Source organism: Orycteropus afer, unplaced genomic scaffold, assembly GCF_000298275.1.
Source record: "Orycteropus afer afer isolate SDZICR_OR568_19922 unplaced genomic scaffold, OryAfe1.0 scaffold00280, whole genome shotgun sequence".
In the NCBI taxonomy this organism is placed as follows: Eukaryota; Metazoa; Chordata; class Mammalia; order Tubulidentata; family Orycteropodidae; genus Orycteropus; species Orycteropus afer.
In genome coordinates, this window is record NW_006921867.1 from 1193854 (window position 1) to 1216483 (window position 22630).

General features: G+C 40.0%; 1 protein-coding gene across 1 annotated transcript in view; it reads left to right on the forward strand.

Annotated features, from left to right (window-relative positions):
• The first annotated feature begins 85 nt into the window (after window positions 1-85).
• Window positions 86-22630, forward strand: part of TMEM47 (transmembrane protein 47) — a 48229-nt gene continuing 25684 nt past the window's right edge. The window contains exons 1-2 of the mRNA XM_007950578.2: window positions 86-311; window positions 20559-20699. Coding sequence (XP_007948769.1) covers window positions 86-311; window positions 20559-20699 — 367 coding nt within the window. The remainder of the gene's footprint in view (window positions 312-20558; window positions 20700-22630) is intronic.

The window sequence follows — 22630 nt, forward strand, 5'->3', positions numbered from 1 at the left end:
GGCTTTCCTCTTCGGCGGCGGAGCTCTCGCTCTTCGTCCCGCCTGCGTCCTCGGTCCGCGGGGCCGGGCGGCCGCGGCGACGGGCATGGCTTCGGCGGGCAGCGGCATGGAGGAGGTGCGCGTGTCGGTGCTGACCCCGCTGAAGCTGGTTGGGCTGGTGTGTATATTCCTGGCGCTGTGTCTGGACCTGGGCGCGGTGCTGAGCCCAGCCTGGGTCACGGCCGACCACCAGTACTACCTGTCCCTGTGGGAGTCCTGCCGGAAACCCGCCAGCCTGGACATCTGGCACTGCGAGTCCACGCTCAGCAGCGGTGAGGGCCCGGCGCCGCGACCCCTGTCTCCGCCTCGCTCGCCCCTTGCCCACAGCCCAGGACTGCCGCCACCCCACTCCCTGCCGCTTCAGTGCCCCCCACCTGTGTCCTTCCCACCCTGTTCCGGCCCTTCCCGGAGCCTAGGGCTCCAGCAGCCTCACTGACATCCACCCCTCTCCTCTCCCCAAGCCCGGTCGCCAAACCTAAAGCGACGTCCCACGCCCTCTCCCTCAATCCCTGGCCATTCCTCTGTCTCTAGAGTAACACGTATGCCTTTCTGGGTAATTGTTATCATTTAGGGCGAGAACCGTGTGGCTACGTTAAAAATGTAAGGTCTTCCGCGCCCTCTTAAAAAAAAAAAAGAGCAATGAGGTAAAACGCCCCAACTCTGCCAAGATGCTGTGGGTTCTCAGTTTAGGCTCCCCCACTCTTCTCTTTCCTCTCAGAGTTTACCTCTCCGTGTCCACGTTTTTGCCTGGTTTGCTCCACCTTATCTGGGTTTTCTTCAGTGAGTTTTGGTTTGGGTTTTATTTCCTTACGTTTTTGAGGGATATAGAGAGGTGGGAGAGGACCAGGCGTAATTTCCTTTTTTGGTGACATGGTAGTTGGTTGTGAGTTGCCCTTCCTTCTCCCCACCCTCCGTACGTCCCCTCTCCTGCCAGACCTTTCTTTCTCTTATCCTAGAGTTACAGATGCCTGGAAAGTTGTGGCTAATTCAGCCAACACTGTAAGTTGCAAATAGAGCCCTCTGGGCTATGAGGTGAGATGGGGGAGAGTTGGAGAAGAACCAGCCCCAGGGGGAGGGGAGATTTACTGTTTTCTTCCCTCTTTTACACTCGCAGTTGCCTTCCCCAGCGCCCCAGTTACGCCTTTAGAAGAAATCTGCGAACTTACTTCTTGCTGCAAACCCTTTGCTCTCTAGTCTTGATTCTTAAGCTGCTGATGTCAGCGCCGAAAAGGGAGAGTAAAGGGAGAGAAGCTACCCCATGGTACACACATGCACACACGCGCACACACACACCCAGAGAAACTCATTAAATTCCTTCTTGACAGTTTCGTGTCTTTTCTAGGACTATTTATAAAGCTTTACTGGAAATGTTTCAAGTTCCAACAAAGTTGAAATAGCACAAAAAGCCACAAAAATCTGATGTGCTTTTGCCTTTGGTTTCTTGTTTTAAGAGAGATTAGTTCACTTGGTTAAGTTTCTTCCTTAAATTTAATTTTCTGTGTACAAAAGGCTTTTTCACACGCACATCAAAATTCCCATTGAAGGGTTTTGTCTTTGTTGCTTTAATTCACTGTGGAGGGGACTGGTTGGCAGCAGGAGGTCAACATTTAGGTCTTTCAATTCTTTCAGAGTTGGTTGTTTACAACTCAGGATAAAATAAATCTGTAAAATGCCTTTCTTCAGTAACCAGGGGATCCAGATAAACTTTGGAGAAAATATCTTTTCTTCCTCCTCTCCAATAGAAATGGAAATTTATGTAGGAATGCCAGCTTCAGCGGGTCTCCTTAGCAACGTGAATCTGGCCCCTTTCTTACTGTCTCCTGAAATAATAGCCCCCTGATTGCATAAAGACTTTTGAGATAGGTTAAAGAAGCCAGCTTTGACTCCCACTTTCTTTTCAGGCCCTTATCCTTTTCTCTTGGTGAGGAATGTGGGGAATGGGGAGAAGCCAGCTAGAGTTTGATGAGCTCTGTGCAATGTTTGCTAATCTTTCCTTAATTGCCTTCTTAGCCATTTATCTCTGCTTTCCCCCTCCCCCGTCTAGGCAAGGAACTAAGGAGACACATATTTAATGCAGATATAGTGGTAATTGGATTCTGGATTCGACAGGGTAAAAATCCAAGGCAGGTACAGTTTCACCCCCCCAACCCTGTCTTTCTAACCCCTTGCTGAAACTCATACCCTAACATTTCTATTTGGGTTCTGAAAATCAACTTCAGTTTTATTTTGCTGAAAATTTACTTTTCATCCCAGAAAAAGTATAGTTCGTAAGTGAATATGAAAGAAATCCAGGTCTTGACTTGTCTGGTAGTCTGGAACGGTTTTTGCTCTATTTTCCAAGGGGCTGGGGGGTGGGAGGTGGGGGGGTGGAAAGGAAACAATGTGGAGAATTGCTGCGACCCTTCCTTACAAAATGTGCTTTCTTAAAATGTTACGTGCTTATGAAGTTTCTGTCCACCAACGGTGAGGAAAACGAAGGGGGAGAGCCTGAATCGAAACCAGCAGTGCCTTTCTTGCTTGTTCCGAAGTGTAGGGAGCTCTTTTCAGTCTGTTTGCTGTGTGGAGCTGCAGAAAGCAGGCAGGAAAATGTCTTTTCTGATGATTTTAAGAGATCCACTTCATTGTCTTCAAATGAATTACCTCCAGAGGCACCACCAAGGACAGTTTTACTGAAGGCTCTTCAACCAGGATCTTCAGGGCTTAATTAAGAACCTTTGTCTTAATTAGAATTAAAACTGCTGTGAAGAGGCAAGCTTGTGTTTACAGAAGGAAAATTTCGGGAATCTTTCTACTGAAGACAGTATGCCCTACTTAGGCCCAGTTTCTGCTGAAACTTTCCCCTCACCCATTATTTTTAAAGCTGTGCTGTAATTTTGATGCCAAATATGCACCGCTTGCTGTTTGTGTCCCGTTTTCTGGTTTTAAGTGAAAGCAGAGCCATGCTTCTGTGTGTGTCCTGGTGTATTCAAGGTTGCGTCAGCACTTCTAGTATGAACCAGTAATCCGGGTGTCAGTCAGCCGTAATGCTTTTCTGTGGTGTCGCAATTCATTGTATTGGGGACAGTCCAGGCACTGATTAAGTGGTAAATTTTCCAAAAAAGACAAATGAGAAAACGGTTCTCAAATTCATGGTGGAAACAGGCTTGTTAGGAAGTTTAAAATAGGTAGTACTCACATGCTGCCACTGGCCGGCCACAAAATTTCTTTCTTAGGATGCTTTCCCCCACTCCTGGTTTTTGGCAGGGTCTTAATAAATCTTAAATATATTTACATATATTTACATATATATGTATATGTATATATATTTAATAATGATGGTAATGGTTTTAGATTCCTGCTTAGTCACAGTTAGTTTTGGTAACTTTTTTCTAGAAAGTAGTGGTTAGGGTTTCACAGCCTGAACAATCACAAGAGAATTCTTAGTACAAATCGGATGTGGCCCAAGTGTATGCAGAATGCTGAGGCCCTAAATGCTACATCAAAACGGGCTTTACTGTGTAACCCCTAAGGCAATTTCACATTATTTGTTTAAATTTTATAATTATATGGATGTATAAAGCAGAGTGAAATTTGATAGCTGTACGATTTATCAAGTAAGCAAAAAGCAAGAACGTGTAGCTGGTCAGATGAAATTTTGGGATGTATCAAGTGCATTTAACTATTGTTCCATCCCCCAAATACTTGAAACGATAGTTAATGCCTTTTTGAAGGAATATTGTTAACATCAATCACCTACTGTCCTAAAAATAGCTGCATTTGTAACATGAGTCACTGGCACTTATGAAATGGCAGTGCACCCTATGCTAATAACAGGTGAATGTTGTTATTTTGAGTTAACAAAAGATTTTTTTTTAAGGGTGCTTTATATTTAGCTGCTCTTGGGGGGAAAAACAAAACTCTAGTGTAAAAAGTCCAGTTTAGAAGACATTATAAGAAGACCTATTTTCTGTGGCAGTTTAAGATAAACACTGACACATCTTAGAAAATCTGAGATATAGTGATTCTTAGTTTAGATATGTATCATTGGTGCATATTTTTCATCCATATCTTAACTGAGAAACAGAGTTTCTTTGGGAAACCTCACAATGTAATGCCTCCCAGGGAACAGTCTGTTTGTTGCTTGAAATGGGTTAATATTGACACATGTTTACAAATCTCACAGCAAGCCTGGAAATCACTGTAGTTGTACTCTCCTCTGGCTCCCTTGAAAACAACATAAGTAGAACAAATGCAGTTTTGTTTAACCTACGCAGCCTAGACAAATGGGTGGAACATTAACAAAGAGTACCAGTTAACACCCAAACTTTCTCAATTAATAAACCAAAGAAAACCAAGTATAATTTATGTCACAATTTTCATGGTGATTTCCTTTTAAAATCTCCCAGATTTTCAAATTCTCCAGATTTTCTTTTACAAGTGATATCATAATTTGTGGGCATATATAATTCTTCTTTTGCTCACATTTATAGAAAAATTGTAATCTCCAGGGAGCCATTTACATCAGTCTTTGGTAGCTAAGGGATTTAATGGGTGTGTGAAAAATCTAACCTGTAATAAAACATTTCAGAGAAAAGCAAACAAACAAAAGCATATCTCAGTCAGTTTTACCTACTGTCAGGAAAACATTTCAAGTTTCTGTCTAATGGTAATTCTACTTAGAGAGACCATAGAAGGATGCATCCAGTGCTACTAGGTTTATTTGTGAATAGTGTTGTAGATATGGACATAATCTATATTTTATGATTTTTTTCATCTATGAATCTGCTAACCAGAAGGCTGGTGGTTCAAACCCACTAGCCACTCCTCGGAAGGAAGGTTGGGCAATCCTAATTCCGTAGTGATACTGCCTCGGAAACCCAAGGAGGGGTCGCTATGAGTCAGGGCTGACTCGATGGCACATATCAACAACAACAACAATGAATCTGCTACATGACCTGTGTTGAATTATAATGTAATTCTAAGTGGGACAGAATAGTGCTGTGAGTAATGCGTGAGCTGTGTGTTCTAACATCTGAACTTGGCCACTTACCTATCAACCATGTGACCTCATACAGTTTAACCTCTTCAAATGGTTTGTTGTGAACATTAAATATATGAATGTACCTGCTCATTAGGATTGTGTTTCTTATTATATAATCACAAAAACAAATATAAAGTAACTTTTTTTGTGTCAATAATTGAGGACTTTTTTCTCCCAGAGTAGTAAATATTCTTTGCATTGAGTAATGAAGTACTTTGTTAAAAGCAAAATTAAAATTTGATGGTCATTGCCTAGCATTTTACACTGCTCTTGGTAGATTGTGATCACAAAACTATGGCCCAACAGCTACTTTTCATTGGGCACTACTACAGGCTGGAAAAATCAGTTATCCCCAGTATTGTGGTAAACTTTCAAGGTAACTACTGTTATCCCTATACATTGTTAAGGAGACTGTGGATTTTATGTAAGTTTGACAGGGTCACATTTAATAAGTGTAGAGTTGTTTTGTTTTTACCAAGAGTGTGCCAATTACTAATACTGGAAAACCACCCCAAAAGTTAATGGTGTGACCCTGATGGAGCAAGTTGTTGGACCTGTGGGCTCGGGACCATGGTCACAGGGGACATCAAGCTCACTTGGCATAACATACTACACAAAGACATTGTTCTGTATCCTACTTTGGTGAGTAGCAACTGGAGTCTTAAAAGCTAACAAGCAGCCATCTCGATACAACCATGGGTCTCTCCTCGTCCAGAACAAAGAAGAATGAAGAAAACCAGAGTCACATGGAAACAATTAGTCCACGGTACTAGTAGGCCATGTGAACCTCAGCCTATCTATGACCTTGAGACCAGGAGAACTAGATGGTACCCAGCCACGACTGTCAATCATTCAGAAAGGGATCAGTGCAGGAGATCCTGGATAGAGTGAGAGAACAATGTGGAACAAAACTCAAAATCATAAAAAAAAGGCCAAGCTTACTCATCTAAAAGAGCCTGGTGAAACCCCAGAGACTATGGCCCCTAGTTACCCTTCAGGCCTGGAACTGAACTCACTCCGGTGGCTTCCAGCCAAACAGTAGACAGGCATATAAAGTGAACATTTACACCAGGTAGATACATTCCTAGAATGATCAGTCATGGGAGAACAGAAGGGCAGTATTTGCACAGGGAGATGGCTCAGAGGGGAGGAATGCATAGGAAAGAAGGACACAGGAAAGAGGTGACTATAGGGAGGAAGTGGGAAGAAAGGTGTAATGTTTTGAGGATTGCAGTCAATGTCGTAAAACAAAATGTGTATGAACTGCTGTATGGAAAATGAATTTGCTCTGTGAACTTTCACCCAAATCACAACATAAATAAATAAATAAACAGTAGTGTGAAATAGCCATTTTATTGTGCTCATGGATGATCTTGCCCTGGAATCAATGTAGGGCATAACAAAGATGGCATGTCTTCTCTAGGACGTCTGGGCCTTAGCCGTGTTGAATGGCTAGGCACTGGGACATCTGGAGCTACAGGGTCTTCTTCCAAATGGTTTCTACTCATGGTTTGCTACATTGGTAGGAATGACTGGGAGGTTAGGTTCACCTTGGGCTTTCACTGGAGGGCTTACTCGTGGCTTTTCCAAGCTTGATGGTCTCAGGATGGTTGGACTTCCTACAGGATGGCTGGTTTCCCTCAGAACAAGGGTCTTAACCAGACTTTCTCTGAACTAGCTTGGGAAATTACACAGTGTCTCGGCCACCACATTCTATTGTTTACAAAAAAGCCATATGGCCAACCAGCCCAGCCATAAAGCCTGACACTCAGTCTAGCTACAAATCTACATTCTGACATTACTGCCTCAAAAAAAAAAAAAAAAAAGAAAAAGAAAAAAAGACAAACACATAAGCTTTTTTACTTAAGAACTTTGAATTGGGTATATAAATAATGTCAAGCTAGGGCAAAAACTGCCCTTAAACAACACATGGCAGTTCCTTGTATGGGGTCATTTGGAATTTGAGGTCAAATGAACTCAAGAACCTAACCTTTCCAGAAATATATATAGTATGTGTGTGTATATCTTAGGTCATTTTTGGTTCACAGACTTAAATGACAAAGGCAGAAATTCATTGAGAATCTGAACTGTAACCTGTTATATCACGTAGCATGATACAATTTTATTTTATTTTTTAAGAAAGCTTTGAATGCATCTGATGAGATATGCTTTGTATATAAACACATTAAAATTCCAGATAGGAGCCAGGTTTTGTAGTGCTGCAGAGGTATTGGAGTTATAGAGTTGGTTTTTTGTTTCCTTTCTTTTTGCTTTGTTCATTTTAATAACATAATTCTCCTTTTAAAACTCCCCATATATTGAATCACAGAAGCAAAGCATATTCAGAGTAGAAAACGCTTTTTAAAATAATCCAGTCCAGTCTCATTTATTGCAAGGATAAGGAAAATGAGGCAATAGACAATGTTAAAAATGTAAATTTAGTAGAGAAGTTCCATTGAGCCATAGTATTTTCACAAGATTGATTTTCAGAATTTCCTGTAATATACTGCATGATAACTATTTTGTCAGTGATTGTAGGATTGTTGAATAGTATTGTATGGGATTTTGGATGAAGAGGTTGAAAATTATGTATGAAATAGATGTCCACTTTTTATAAGACTATTCATCATTTGTGATTTGATTTCACATAGTTTAAAGTCTTCAAAATGATAATACATAGATCCATATATGTTGATAAGTCAGGTTTTAGTTATGTATAACCACCAAATTTACAGTTACCATAACTAGTCCTTAAAAATTAATAAACAATTTTTTTCTTAAGTTTCTCCATGATATGGGATACTTTTAAAACAATTTACTTGATTTTAAGTTGAAAACAATTCGAAAAGTATGGAGAAGGCCACCCTATGAGCTTCTTGAATTGATTATTGTTGTTATGTGCCATCGAGTCAGACCGACTCATAGCGACCCCTCGTTGGGTTTCTGAGGCAGTATCACGACGGAAGTAGATTGCCCCATCTTCCTTCCGAGGAGTGGTTGGTGGGTTTGAACCATCAGCCTTCTGGTTAGCAGTCAAGTGCCTTAGGTACTATGCTACCAGAGATGAGTATAAAATTCCATTAGATCAACTTATTAGTACATTTTTTTTTTTTTAGAAAAAGGTATTTATCAAGAGAAGTTTGTCTTTAATCAGAATTTCAACTTCACTTAAATGTCAAAGACATTGGTAGTGAAATCTTACCAATCTTTCAAAATATTAGACCAACTCCCATGAAAATTAGACGAGGACACTTAAGCTTTTTAGTTCTAGAATTATGTGGGATTTTGAGACAGGAATAGGTCATTTATTCTATTCTAGTCCTGCTTTTGGCACCAAGGACTCGCATTCAAAACAAAACAAACAGCAACAACAACAACAAAAAACTACAACAATGAGCCATCCATAGTCTCCCAAAGAAGCAGGAAAAAGTATCTAGAAGATTACTTTTTTATCTACTGGTTTATAAACTGTCCTGAGAGTTTAAATGTTAGTTTAATGTAATGAGCCACGTTTGAAGAGGATATCACAAATACTGATAATATATGTTCGACACGAATGTTTATAAGATAAAAAGATGTTTTAAAAGGAAAAAAAAACAAAACAGGAGTTGGTACCCCTGAATCACTTATTCTCTGTGTATAAAAAGTCTCATCCACAAAAGAAAATGTCTGAAAAGTTCCAGCCACAAAGCAACTTGAATTCTCTTTTAACAGAATTTTATTGTTGACATGTTTAAGGTTTCTTAAACCAAATCTTCACCAAAGCATTACTGTAGGGCTTTGTGAATGAAACCTGAAGTCAGTTTTTAGCCATCAGGTGACCTAACAGAAGATAGAAATGAGTTTTTCCCTCCATTTCCCTGTCCTCTCACGTGTACCCAATGAGTTAAGTCATTGAAAAATACTCATGGATTTCCTACCAGAGTAGGCATTATCCTGGCACAAAGACAGCCGGTCAGTCTGTGTGCCAGGCACTGTGCTAGGTGGTGAGAGTGTGGTAATGGATGAAGCAACTGATATCTTGCCCTCATGAAGCAAAATATTTGAAACAAAGTAAAGAAATAATATGGAGCCCTGATGGTGCAGTGATTAAGCTTTAGGCTACTAACTGAAGGGTTGAAACTAACCAACCCACTGCCATCTAGTCAATTTCTGCTCAGTAACCCCCTCCCCATTGGGTTTCCAAGGGTGTAAATCTTCCTCCGGTGGAGGGAGGGTGGGTTCCAACAGCTTACCTTTTGGTTAGCAGCCCAGTGTTTTAACCACAGTGCCACCAGTGCTCCTTTAACTGGAAGGGTTAGTGGTTCAAAACTACCCAGTAGCTCCACAGGAATGAGAAGAAAGACCTGGTGATCTGCATCCATGAAGATCACAGCCTTAAAAACCCTGTGGAACAATTTTACTCCATTACGTGGGGTGGCCATGAGCTGAATCAACTTGACGGCACACAAATACAACAAAAATGAAGTAATACAAAGTGTAAAGTGCATAAAGCAGTTATGCTTATAAAATTATAAAGCACATAAAGGAGGAAATATAAGTTCTGCTTGTGTAGTAGGTATGAGAAGGGATAAACATCATGAGGAAGCTTGCTAACAGGGAACTAGTAGAAGAACAAGGTTGACAATTTCTTCCCTAGGTATTGAAGAAAATCAAACCAAACTCACTGCCATCAAGTCAATTACAACTCATAGCCACTCCCATTGGGTTTTCAAGGTGGTAAATCTTTAGGGAAATAGACTCTCTCGTTTTTCTTTTGCAGAGCAGCTGGTGAGTTCAAACCACCCACCTTATGATTAGCAGGCAAATGCCTTAACCACTTTATAACCAGAGCTCCTTGTGTATTTACTAAGGGGGTGTCTTAATATTGATTGTGGATAGCTGTCTTCCTTCTGTGTTTCTGGTAATTATTAGCTGCCCCAAAGCCATCACAAAAGCTACTCAGTTGCTTAGAAGAAGGTCACCCACTCTTAATCCTGGCTGTGGGTTTTCTCCTTCCTGTTTTTCTAAACAGCAACGTTTTCCAAATTGTAACCTTCCTAGATATTTTTCCAAGAGTGGAAGTGGAACAGTGTGCTCAGTGCAACAGACTCATCACAACTTTATGGAGATCACCATGATTCAAAATTACTATTGAGAAATACCAGTACCTATTGGATTTAGATTTACCTGTTGTTTCAAAAAAGAAATGGTGATTTTAATTATTGAAGTTAGAATCTGGATTGTTCTTTTTGGCTTCCTTTGTTTATGTCTCTGCCTTGGTGTAGTGGAAAATTAATGCACCACTAATGGATTTAGGTCAGAATGCAAGTTAGCCAAGAAAACAAAGTTTAAACTGCCTCAATAATGGTTTTCGTTTTCCACTTCATTTGCCACATGCAGACTAACTTTACAAAGTGTATTATTTGATACTTCCAGAAGTGTTTAGGCTGTTAAGTCTACAGTTACCTCCCTTTTACATAAAATAATAGCATAATTTTGATTCATTCTTCATCTGTGAGGATGTGGCCTTTCTATCCAAACCAAAGTATGCAGCGTTACTCTTCTTAAAATAAAATCTTAAGTTCTATTTGATAAAAATGATTAAATGCCATAATTTCTGACAAAGTTAGCTAGTTGGGAAAAAGATGTGGTTTTTTTGTAAAAGACGGATAGCTTTAGGAATGTGGGTTTGAAATTTTACTCTGTAACTGAGCTTGCCCCCAATTCCTTTAAGCAAATACCCCCCCTCATTGCCATAGAGTGAATTCCGACTCATAGTGACCCTGTTGGGTTTGCAAGGTTGTAAATCTTTACAGAAGTAAACTGCCTCGTCTTCCTCCCGAGGAGCAGCTGGTGGGTTTGAACCACCGACCTTCTGGTTAGCATTCAAATGCCTTCCTTACCCACTATGCCACCTGAGCGCCTTTTAAACATATACAAGCCATTCCAGTGTTTTAAATTCCTGATGATAGGATGAAATTGACAACATGGAGTTAACTGCTTGAATTCTCACCAAAGTAACTAAAAGAATTTAAAATGCTTTGTTGTGTGTCCTGCAAGTGAATAAAGGTATTTGGAAGACCTGAGCATTTGTTTCAGTTGAGTGAAAATGGTCTAGTCTGGATGAATTAAGGAGCATTTGTAGATAACTTAGGAGGAGTGATGCCAAGATGTAGGCAAAACCACAATTCTAGGTAATTTAATCTAGGGAATGATTTCAATTGCAGTTGTGGACATCATTTTGGTTAATATTGTTTCCCTTGTTCCCCTTTTCTTGGGGGTGGGGCACATTCATGGATTGAAATACAAGTGCATATCTGACAATTTTGAAAATAATTATAAAAGTTATTAAAAAAAATCTTAATTTGTGATGAGAAATACAGAAAAGTGAGAATCATCCACTAAAACATTAGAATACATTTAAGGATATATTACTTAGTAATACAAATCCTTGGTTGGCACAGTCAGTGTGTGCTCCATTACAAACCTAATGGTTGATGGTCTCGCAGAAACGAGGCCTGGCAGCCTGCATCTATAAAACATTCACAGCCAAGACAACCTTGTGGAGCAGTTCTACTCTGTAACACATGAAGTCACCATGAGTGACAAGGGTTTGGTTTTTGGTTACCCAGCCAAGCAAAGGGAACTAAATTTATAAGGTTAAATACCTGTTTCTTTATTGCTTTTTAATTATATCTAATTTCTTAAAAGAAGTGGCAATTGTGTGCTCAGGGATTTCCATACAGTTGAATTAATCTCAGTGTGTAAACAATATCTCCAGAGGTAAATGCATTAGCACATGTTTGACAAAGGTTTTGAAATGAGATGGGAGGAGGAAAGATTTGGGCACTGGTATGTGCATTGACCTTGGCCTACTGGTGTGAAGAATGTATCTTCAGTGAGAGTTCGCCTTTCCTGAAAATTGAAAGTAAATTTTAACCATGGATTCCTTAAGGGAATGTGAATTCTCCAATTGGGCAGTTATAATGGAGCCCATCGAATTTTCATAATTCAGTGATGATTTTAGACCAGCCTCCTGTGTTCTAACTGTTAAAGTAAGTCAGCACAATTCTGCAGAATATTAAAGCATTTATAGATATTGGAAACTGTGGTGCCAGCTAATAAAAAATACCTCGAAAGAGGACTTGAGTTTAATTCCTGAGTTGCATATTAATGTTGGACTTGATGTTGCAAAAGAATTGTCCAATTTTTCATTCTGTAGGTGCATGGGGAAGAATATATTTTTATTTCCTGTTATTTCTTTTTACATTTTTTTTAACCGTTAGAGAAGCATTAATAGAGGAGCATGTATTTTTCTTTAGCTTCCATAGGTTTAGTTCTAATACCCCCAGTGTGTAATTGTGTCAGTTTTTCCAAAATACTCCTAAATAGAGCCTGACGCATAATCCAGCAGCATCATTTCAGGTTTGCTTTCCAGAGCCAACACATTCCTCCCAGCCCATTCAAGCTCTCCCCAGTTTGTGGCCCAGGGATGTACATTTTTTCCTCGGAACTGATTGTCATCTGTTCTCTCAGGTTTAAGAAACCAAACTCAGATTCCAAATTAGCTGGCCTAACATTTAATAATGGCCAGTTTTAATTGTGCAGAGCACTGCAATGTAAAACAGCACCACCGTCATTGATGATCTGCAGAGCTGGTTTGTCTTCACTGCGCCACTATAGTATCAGTACATCATTTATAGGAATGTATGAAAGTAATGCAGAGCAGTAAATCTCTAAGGACTCTTAATATTTCATCTGACTAAATACTGTGGGGCTTCTAAGTAGGGAACTAAGATTGATAGAGAAATTGACCAACTATGAGACCATAAAATTCATGACTTTTTTTAAGAAATGGGGCTGAAAATTGAGAATTTATGATATATTAATTAGTTGTGCAAGCACCGAATATGGGATAGCAAAACTCATGGCATTCAGACCTTTTAATGCAAAACCCATTAGTTGTAGGAACAAGTCTTCTGGTTATTTATTATAATATTATTATACAATTATCAAAGATGGCACAACCTTGCTTGCTGAAAGTAAAGAGGACTTGAAGCACTTACTGATGAAGATCAAACGCTTTATACAGCCATTAGTATGGATTACACTGACCATAAAGAAAACAAAAATTCTCATAACTGGATCAGTAAGCAGCATCTTGAAACATGGAGAAAAGATTGAAATTGTCAAGGGTTTCATTTTACTTGGATCTACAGTCAACACTTATGAAAGCAACAGTCAAGAAATTAAACAACACATTGCATTGGGCAAATCTGCTCCAAAATACCTCTTTAAAGTGCCAAAAAGCAAAGATGTCACTTTGAGGACTAAGGTGTACCTGACCCAAGCCATGATATTTTCAGTCTCCTCATATACATGTGGAATCTGGACAATGAATAAGGAAGACCAAAGAAAATTGGATGCCTTTGAGTTTCGGTGTTAGTGAGGAATACTGAATATATCATAAACTGCCAGAAAAATGAACACATCTGTCTTGGGAGAAGTACAGTGAGAATGCTCCTTAGAAGCAAGGATGGCGAGACTTCATCTCACGTACTTTGAACATTTTATGAACAGGGACCAGTTCCTGAAATAGGACATCATGCTTGGGAAAGTGTCAGTGGAAAAGAGGAAGACTTTCCACAAGATGGATTGACACAGTGGCTACAACAGTGGGCTCAGACGTTAGCAACAATTTTGAGTATGGCACAGGACCAGGCAGTGTTTCATTCTGTTGTACATAAGGGTTGCTATGAGTCAGAATCAGTCTGATAATATATGTTGTTGTTATGTGCTGTCAAGTCGTTTCCAGCTCACAGCAACCCCTCCTTGGGTTTCTGAGGCAGTAGCTCTATAGAAGTAGATTGCCCAATCTTCCTTCCAAGGAGTGGCTGGTGGGTTTGAACCGCCAGTCATCTGGTTTAGCAGTCAGATGCCTTAGGCATTATGCCACCAGAGCTCCCAATAATATATAGCAAAACATTGTGTATGTATGTGTGTGTGTGGATGTATCAAACCAAACTCACTGCCATTTAGTTGATTCCAACTCATAGCAATCCCCATTGGGTTTCCAAGGCATTAAATATTTAAGAAAGTAGATCGCTCCATCTGCCTTCTGCAGAGAGGCTGGTGGATTTGAATGGCCAGTCTTCAGGTTAGCAGTCAAATGCCTTAGGCACTGTGCCACCAGAGCTCGTGTGTGTGTGTATGTGTGTGTGTGTGTGTATCTCCTTGTTAAATTTAGTATTGGGCTTTTGTTAGTAAATAAATATCTATCTTTATCTGTGTAAACGTGAAGCCCAATGTTTTATGTTAATGTCTATGAGTACCAGTAGGAGCTCTGGTAGCATAGTGGCTAAAGCACTTGACTGCTAACCAGAAGGCTGGCGGTTCAAACCCACCAGCCACTCCTCGGAAGGAAGGTTGGGCAATCCTACTTCCGTAGTGATACTGCCTCGGAAACCCAAGGAGGGGTCGCTATGAGTCGGGGGTCGACTCGACGGCACATAACAACAACAACAACAACAACATGAGTACCAGTTGCCTGGAAGTCACTTCCACCTCATGATGACTCCATGTGTGTTAGAGCAGAACTGTGCTCTGTAAGGTTCTCTATGGCTGAAGTTTTGGAAGTAGATCATCAGGACTTTCTTTTGAGGTGCCTCTAAGTGGACTCAGACCACCAAACTTTCAGCTAGAAGCTGAATGTATTAACCACTTGTGACACCCAGGGACCCCATGGCTATGAGCAGGCATCTATAATAGTATTTTTCAGTTTTCTTTAATTCCCCATGTCCTAGTTTTATTTAGCATGAGATGAGAATAGTAATTGGCCATTTGCCTTGTTGTTGTTATATGCCGTCAAGTCGGCCCTGCCATTTGCCTTAGCCAGCCACTCCTCGGAAGGAAGGTTGGGCATTCCTACTTCCGTAGTGATACTGCCTCGGAAACCCAAGGAGGGGTCGCTATGAGTCGGTGCTGACTCGACGGCAAACAACAACAACAACAACAACAGTAAATCTTAGGTTGGGCAATCCTACTTCCGTAGTGATACTGCCTTGAAAACCCAAGGAGGGGTCGCTATGAGTGGGGGCCGACTCGATGGCAAATAACAACAACAACAGCAGTAAATCTTACAAGGTCCCTGACTTTAACTCAGCTCTAAAGCAGACCCTAATGTTTGGACAAGGAGCTCTGGTAGCACAGTGCCTAAGGCATCTGACTGCTAACCAGAAGGATGGTGGTTCACACCCACCAGCCACTCCGCGGAAGGAAGATGGGGCAATCTACTTCCGTAAAGATATACCACCTTGCAGACCCAATGGTGGTCACTGTGAGTTGCAATCAACTCGATGGCAGTGGGTTTAGTTTTGGTTTTGATTTTGGTTTGGAATGTTTGGACAAAGGATCCTAGTTCTTTACTGAAAGAGACGTGATACCACAAGCACTGTTCTCAGCTCCAGAATACCCATGTCTGAACCTTGAGAAGTGCTCTGGGCCTCCCTGCCACATCTAACCATATTTTCAGATTAATGCTTGACGTTTGGCTGGTCAGCAATTTCAAACTTTGGTCCTGGCCAACCTGCGTGTGTGAATCATTAAAAATGGATATGATGCCAACAATTCCAAACTTGGCACTGTCCAGGGATATAGCCTCAGTGTTTCAGCCTCAGCTTCTCACCAGGGCAATGGCCAACATGGTCCCTTTCTGTTCTCTCTTGGGGAAAAGGTAGTCTTTTTGATTGAGCAGGCATACTAATGGTTATGGACCAAAGGGAAGGGTAGCAATAGCACAACAGTGGTGGCAGTGCTGACCTGTCTTTTTGACTTTATGTCTAGAGTGACTTTCTCACTGGCCACCAATTCAGTACTAAAAATAAATATGGGACATTTAGAAGAAAATCCAGAACAAGCTGTGCACATTTACTTTTAAGAATTATTTCCTAGGCTGTAAAGGTTTCCTTCCTAATTAAATTTTAATCTCTTTTAATTACTTTTATTCTCCTGGTGGCTTCTATTATTGGGTTTCTTGGTTTTCCATATGAAGTACAATATTGCTATTTTAAGGAAATTCAGCATCATGTGAGGTTAGGATTTTTTGCAGTTTTCTGTTGCTATGTTGGATCAGCCTCACTTTGTACTCTTACTACTCATTTATCAAATTGAGTTCATTGTGCATTTATCATTGTTTCAAAGGTCTTTACCTAGAAAAACATTCAACATTTGGAAATGGTATATAGTCGTCCCATGCTGTGGGGTGGGGTATTGGTTCCAAGACCCCCAAGCATACCAAAATCTGCTGATTCTAAAGCCCTTATATAAAATAGTGGTTGTGGTGTTAGGTGCCGTCCAGTTGGCTCCGATTCATAGTGACCCCATGTACAAAAGAAAGAAACACTGCCCATTCCTGCGCCATCCTTATGATTGTTGCTATGCTTGAGGTCATTGTTGCAGCTACTGTGGCAGTGTATCTCGTTTAATGTCTTCCCCTTTTGCACTTACCCTCTACATAAAAAGGTGGGTGTGGTATTTACATATAACCTACACACATCCTCCTATTTATTTAAATCATCTATAAATATAGTACCTGATACAATATGTCAAACCCACTGCCATATTGATTCCGACTCATACTGACCCTTAAGGACAGAGTAGAATTGCCCTCTAGGGTTTCCAAGGGTGTAAATCATTATAGAAGCAGACTGCCTCATATTTCTCCCATGCAGCGGCTGGTGGGCTCCAACCATGGACCTTTTGTTTAGCAGCCAAAGCTTTAACCACTGTGCCTCCAGAATGTAAGTGCTATGTAAATAGCACATTATGCTTCCTCTTAGCCTCTGAGGGATTGCTTTGACAACTTAATTGCCCCTCCCCAATATTTTCCATCCGCAGATGCACACCTCGCCCATAGGGAGGGCCAGACTGGATGGATTATAGGCCCGGGGTCTACATACTGCGGTCAGTGGTTGAAAATCAGGCCACCAAGTGTTTTTATAAATAAAGTCTTCTGGGAACACAACTGCACTAAATCATTTACATATCGTCTATGGCTGTTTTTATGGTAGGGTGGTAGAGTTTAGTAATTGCAGCAGGAGCCATGGCCTGCAAAGCTGAAAATATTTACTATCTGGCTTTTTACAGGAAAAGTTCACTTGTTTTTTGTATCTTGGTCATTTTTACAAAATACAATTAAGCCGCATATGTTCTGGCTTTTTTTTTTGGGGGGGGGGATGTTTAAGATAGAAATGAGTGATCAAAATTAATTGCTATTTATTTTAGATTGAAAATGAAATTAGTCAAATGTGTGGTATTCTGTTCATATAGAACTGTGTGAGTGAAAAAGCTTACCAAGAATAAGAAACTTCTGTTTTAAGATATTTTTTAGATAAATGAACATATAAATGAGTGAGCATCTTGATTGAAACAAAGCCAATACTTTACAAATTCTTTTTTGTATAAAATAATTCTGGGAAGATTGCTAAGTATAATAATCATTTTCTAAAAATCATAGACCAACTAGAAAGTATTCAATACAGGCTCTCTTAAACTCTCTAGAAATGTGATTGATAGATGCATCGATTGATTTTATTCCTCACTTTGTTCCCCACTTTGATGTAATAAAAATTTGATTTGTTCTTCAAAAAGTTCAATTTACCCACAAGTTTTCGGAAGAGTTTCTACTATGTAAAAGTGCAACATAATGGTCCTATATATAAGGTTTTTCAAAGAAATTTAGAGACTTCCAAATGTAAGGATCATTCTCTTGGCTTTCTAGTTCAAAGTTACATGCTGTTATGGTATAGAAAAGCCATAGTATGGCTGTCCTTTTAACTTCTAGTTGAAAGTCAGATACGCTTTTGTTTGAAGTTATATGGCTTTGTTACAAATAAATGGCATAAAAATAGGCCTTATTTTGTTGAGATTCATTTTGTATTTTAAGAAGCATGAATTTGTTCTGTTACCCTTGTTTGTTTGTTTCCTGTGCACAGTGCTAGGTCTAGTTCAGTGCCACTTTTACACCCAGAATTTCTCATGGGGAGAGGATGTGGAAGGGGGTGGTTGAAACAGGAATATGCAACAATACATAAAAGAAATCATAGGGGATTATAAGTTCCTTGACTCATCCCTTATCCTACGGTGGCTAACTGTGTGTTGAGAATTTACCACAGGGATAATTTCAGAGTGCAGCATCTCAATATCATGAGATCTTGACTTTAGATAGGATACATTACAATGTAACCACAGATTAAAATCTGTTTTCATTTCTTGAATGTTCATTGAACTGAGGGCCAGAGAGGGAGCCTGGGACTGTAAACAACCACCACTGAAGACTGCTGCTTTCCCCAGTATGTGGTGCTTCCGGACGTGTTTTGTCTAAGAAAACATCTATACTCCTTATGCAATGAAAAATTGGCCAGTTTTCTGCCATACTATTTCTAGGACTTTATTTTGTGAGAAATGACAAGTACATTTGGATGAGGTTTATGATTTACTAAGTATGTAAGAGGCTCTTTAGAAGTATGTCTATGTTAGCCTACCTCTATGGTATTTTTTGCCAATAACACACCCACACCATATTACACATAGAAATGATGAAATTAAGTAGAACAGTTCTGGCATAATATGCTCTCTTTGCATAAAAATACAGTAGTATGTGGTCAATATATGCTTCAAAACAAAACAAAACCCACTGCCATCCAGTTGATTGCAACTCACAGAAACCCCATTGGGTTTTCAAGGCGGTATATCTTTATAGAAGTAGATTGCCTCATCTTCCTTCCACAGAGAGGCTGGTGAGTTTGAACTGCCAGCCTCTGGTTAGCAGTCAGATGCCATAGGCACTGCACCACCAGAGCTCCTTAATACATGCTTACTGAGTAAATGAAGAAGGGGACTGAGCAGCCATTTAGAGTTCACACTTGCTCCCTGGCAATACTTAATCTCAAACACTGTCCCCAAGGTGGTTAAAAAAAAAAAAAAAAAAAAACAGTGGCTGTCGAGTCAGTTCCAACTCATGGCAACACATTTATTACAGAATAGAAGTGTACTCTATAGGGTTTTCAAGGCTGTACCCTCAAGTCGGTCCTTCTGGGGTATCTCTGGTAGATTCTGACTGGCAGCTTCTTTTTGTTAGTAGTCCAGTGCTTAACCATTTTGCCACTTGGGTACACCCCCAGGGTGGTACAGACACATTAAGACTGGAATGAAACCAAAAAAGAGGGAAAAACTAAAGGACAGCAAACCTGGTGTTAATTTGCTGGCAGACCTGCTTTTAGTAGAGGGGGAAAATAAAAAGGCAAAAACGGGATTTTTAAGGAAGGCACAGTGCCTAAGGCATTTGACTGCTAACCAAAAGGTTGGTGGTTTAAACCCACCAGCTGCTCTGCAGGAGGAAGACCGGGGCAGTCTACTTCCTCAAAGATTTACAGCCTTGGAAACCCACTGGGGGTTGCCATGAGTCAGAATCAACTCGATGGCAGTGGGTTTGGTTTGGTTTGACTACTGCTTCATGCAACAACATACATCAATATGACAGACATAAAAGCCAGACAAAATAAATACCACTGACTTAAAAGCCAGATATGAAAGAGTACATACTGGATGACTCCATTTATATACGAAGTTCAGGAAGAGGTAAAACTAATTTGTGGTGATAGAGGTCAGACAGTAGCTTGGATGGAAGGGTGGTGACTGACTGGGAAAGGACACAAGGGAAACTTGTGGGTGCTAGAAATATTCTATATCTTAATCTGGGTGATGGTTACATGGATGTATAGTTTTATATAAAAACTCATCAACTTCTCTACTTTTTTATACTTAAGATTTGTGAACATTATATATGCTATACCAAAAAACCAAACTCACTCCGTCAAGTGGACTCCGACTCATAGTGACCCCTCCTTGGGTTTTCGAGGCAGTATCACTACAGAAGTAGATTGTCCCATCTTCCTTTCCAGGAGTGGCTGGTGGGTTTGAACCAACAGCCTTCTGGTTAGCAGTCAAATGCTTTAGCACTGTGCCACCAGAGCTCCTATATATGCTATGTTGTTGTTGTTGTATGCCGTCGAGTCGGACCTGACTCACAGTGACCCCTCCTTGGGTTTCCAAGGCAGTATCACTACGGAAGTAGATTGCTCAACCTTCCTTCCGAGGAGTGGCTGGTAGGTTTGAACCACCAGCCTTCTGGTTAGCAGTCAAGTGCCTTAGGCACTATGCTACCAGAGCTCCTTATATATGCTATAGCCCAATAAAAAATTAAATAGTAATGAAAATAGGTCACGGAGGGGGCACCGGATTTAACATGAATGCTTAATAGAGTCTTAGGGGAAAAAAGCATGCTAAGAACTATGCTGATCTTAGCACAGGAGCCTTTTCTGAATAAGAGCACTTATATTAATTTCTTTTACAAAACATTTTAAATCCCAAAGGATGCTTAGCATGCAGTACAATCAAGTTCTATTGGTTCTTGGACGACTTAACTGCTTAAAAACAATGACTTTCTTTTTCTTTCCAGATTGGCAGATTGCTACTCTGGCTTTGCTCTTGGGCGGTGCCGCCATCATTCTTATTGCATTCCTGGTGGGCTTGATTTCTATCTGCGTGGGTTCTCGGAGGCGCTTCTACAGACCTGTTGCTGTCATGCTTTTTGCAGCAGGTAAATATACTCATTACTTTCAAACTGGTGTGAGTTTCATGAACCTTTCTACTTCCTTCTCATGCAGAAGCAATGTTGCTTTGTTACTTACAAATTGAGGGACATTTCTTATATTTTAAGGTAAATTGGTTAAGGTTTTATCATATTATCAGTTTTTAGTCTGTTAAACATTTTGTAGAGTGCAGTGGCAACATCTAAACTTCTAAAAAAAATATGAATATGTAATACTTCCTGACAGGGTTGTTGCCTTAGGAATTGCAGCAGATGTATTTACCCAGTCTTTCTTATCCAATTTAACCCCCTTTTACTAACCCCCTGGTTACCTTAAGTCAGTGTTATTTTTTCTGACATGAAACTGAAAGAAAAAAAATTTCAATCTGTGCACCCTTAAAGGTATAAAGCTGTTTGAAAATAAACATGATCATATTGAAAACTCTCGACATACAACTAGAACCACCAGACAACTTAATTGTATGAGGTTAATGCATATTCATTAGGTTGATAGCCATCGTTCTATGAAGCACAGTTTGGATTAAAATATCAAGCACACTAAAATGGCAGTTTTACTAAAAGTCAGGGAGCTACTCAGAAAGAGGCTTATACACTAGAGTCCCAGCACATTATTTGATGTGAGTTTTAATTCTCATTTAAAAGAATATTCTTGACCATATAGTTGTTTTGACTTAAACTGAAATATTCTTGTGGTGCCTTCACTTTACTCTGGCAGTCATATCTGATTTAAAGCTTGCAAAATAAGTCCCTGTGACTGTCAGCATGAAGACACTGACAGAACTATCTAGGCTGTTAGATGAATTTTTTTTAAAGCTGTTTAAAGATGAGAACAGATGAAATTTCTCTGGATTTGAAGGGTAGTTTGAACTGAAAATACAAAATCAGAAGTGTTGTGGTGCCCCACACTGTTTTTGTCTATCTTCTTATACCCATGCAATCTCTGCAGTATGTAGGTGCCATGAAAATGATGGTCCAAAGGGCTGAAGGATCCAAAAGTACCTCTAATTCAAATCCCTTAAGCAACACACTCAAGATTGCCAGTGGCCAGCCAGTTGATTCTGACTCAGGGTGGGTCCATGTGATGAGAGTAGAACTGTGCTCCATAGACTTTTCATGGCTGTGATCTTTCAGAAGTAGGTCACCAAGCCTTTCTTCCAAGGTGCCTCTGGGTGCATTTGAACCACTAACCAGGTGCTTTACTGTTTGTGCCACCCAGGGACTCCTTGATCAAGAGTACATAGCAGCTATTGGCATTCCTGGGCCTGGGAGGCTACTGAGTAGTTTATATGCTCCATAGTAAATGCTAGCTCAGTTATTACTAATTCCCTCTATATGGGGCATAAAGTCGCCCCCCCCAATTTGTTCAACTACCTATTGGATACTTACTATGGACCAAGCATTGTAAATCTGACCATAGTTTTACCACCGTTACTTTCTAATAGAGCAGAAAACGCTATTACAAAAATATTTTTAAGTCCTAGGCAGTGTCATTATTTTGTTGATTTCATGTGTAAGAAAATAGCACAGAAGTCCCCCTGAAAGTTCCTCACTATTCTCTAGTTCCTTTCTTGGCTTGTGGATTTACCATGGCTCCTTTTCTATCTTTAAAATGAAATAACTTAGTCATTTTAATTGTTGTGTAAGTTTGTCTTTGCAGTTAGGATTTATTAACATAGGAATTAGATGATAAATTCTAACAGAATTTCTTGACAAATTCTGATGGGATGTACCATTCTCTAAAACTGGAATTATGTCTTAAATAATTTTTAGAATATGTCGACATGTCTCATTTTAGGAAAGTATAGCGATATGCTAAATATCCTATTATAAATATCCAGTATTACTGTGTATACCTGGCTACTAGTCCATTTAGCTTTTAACTTACTACCTAATGGCACATGGAGAATCTATAAAGAAGT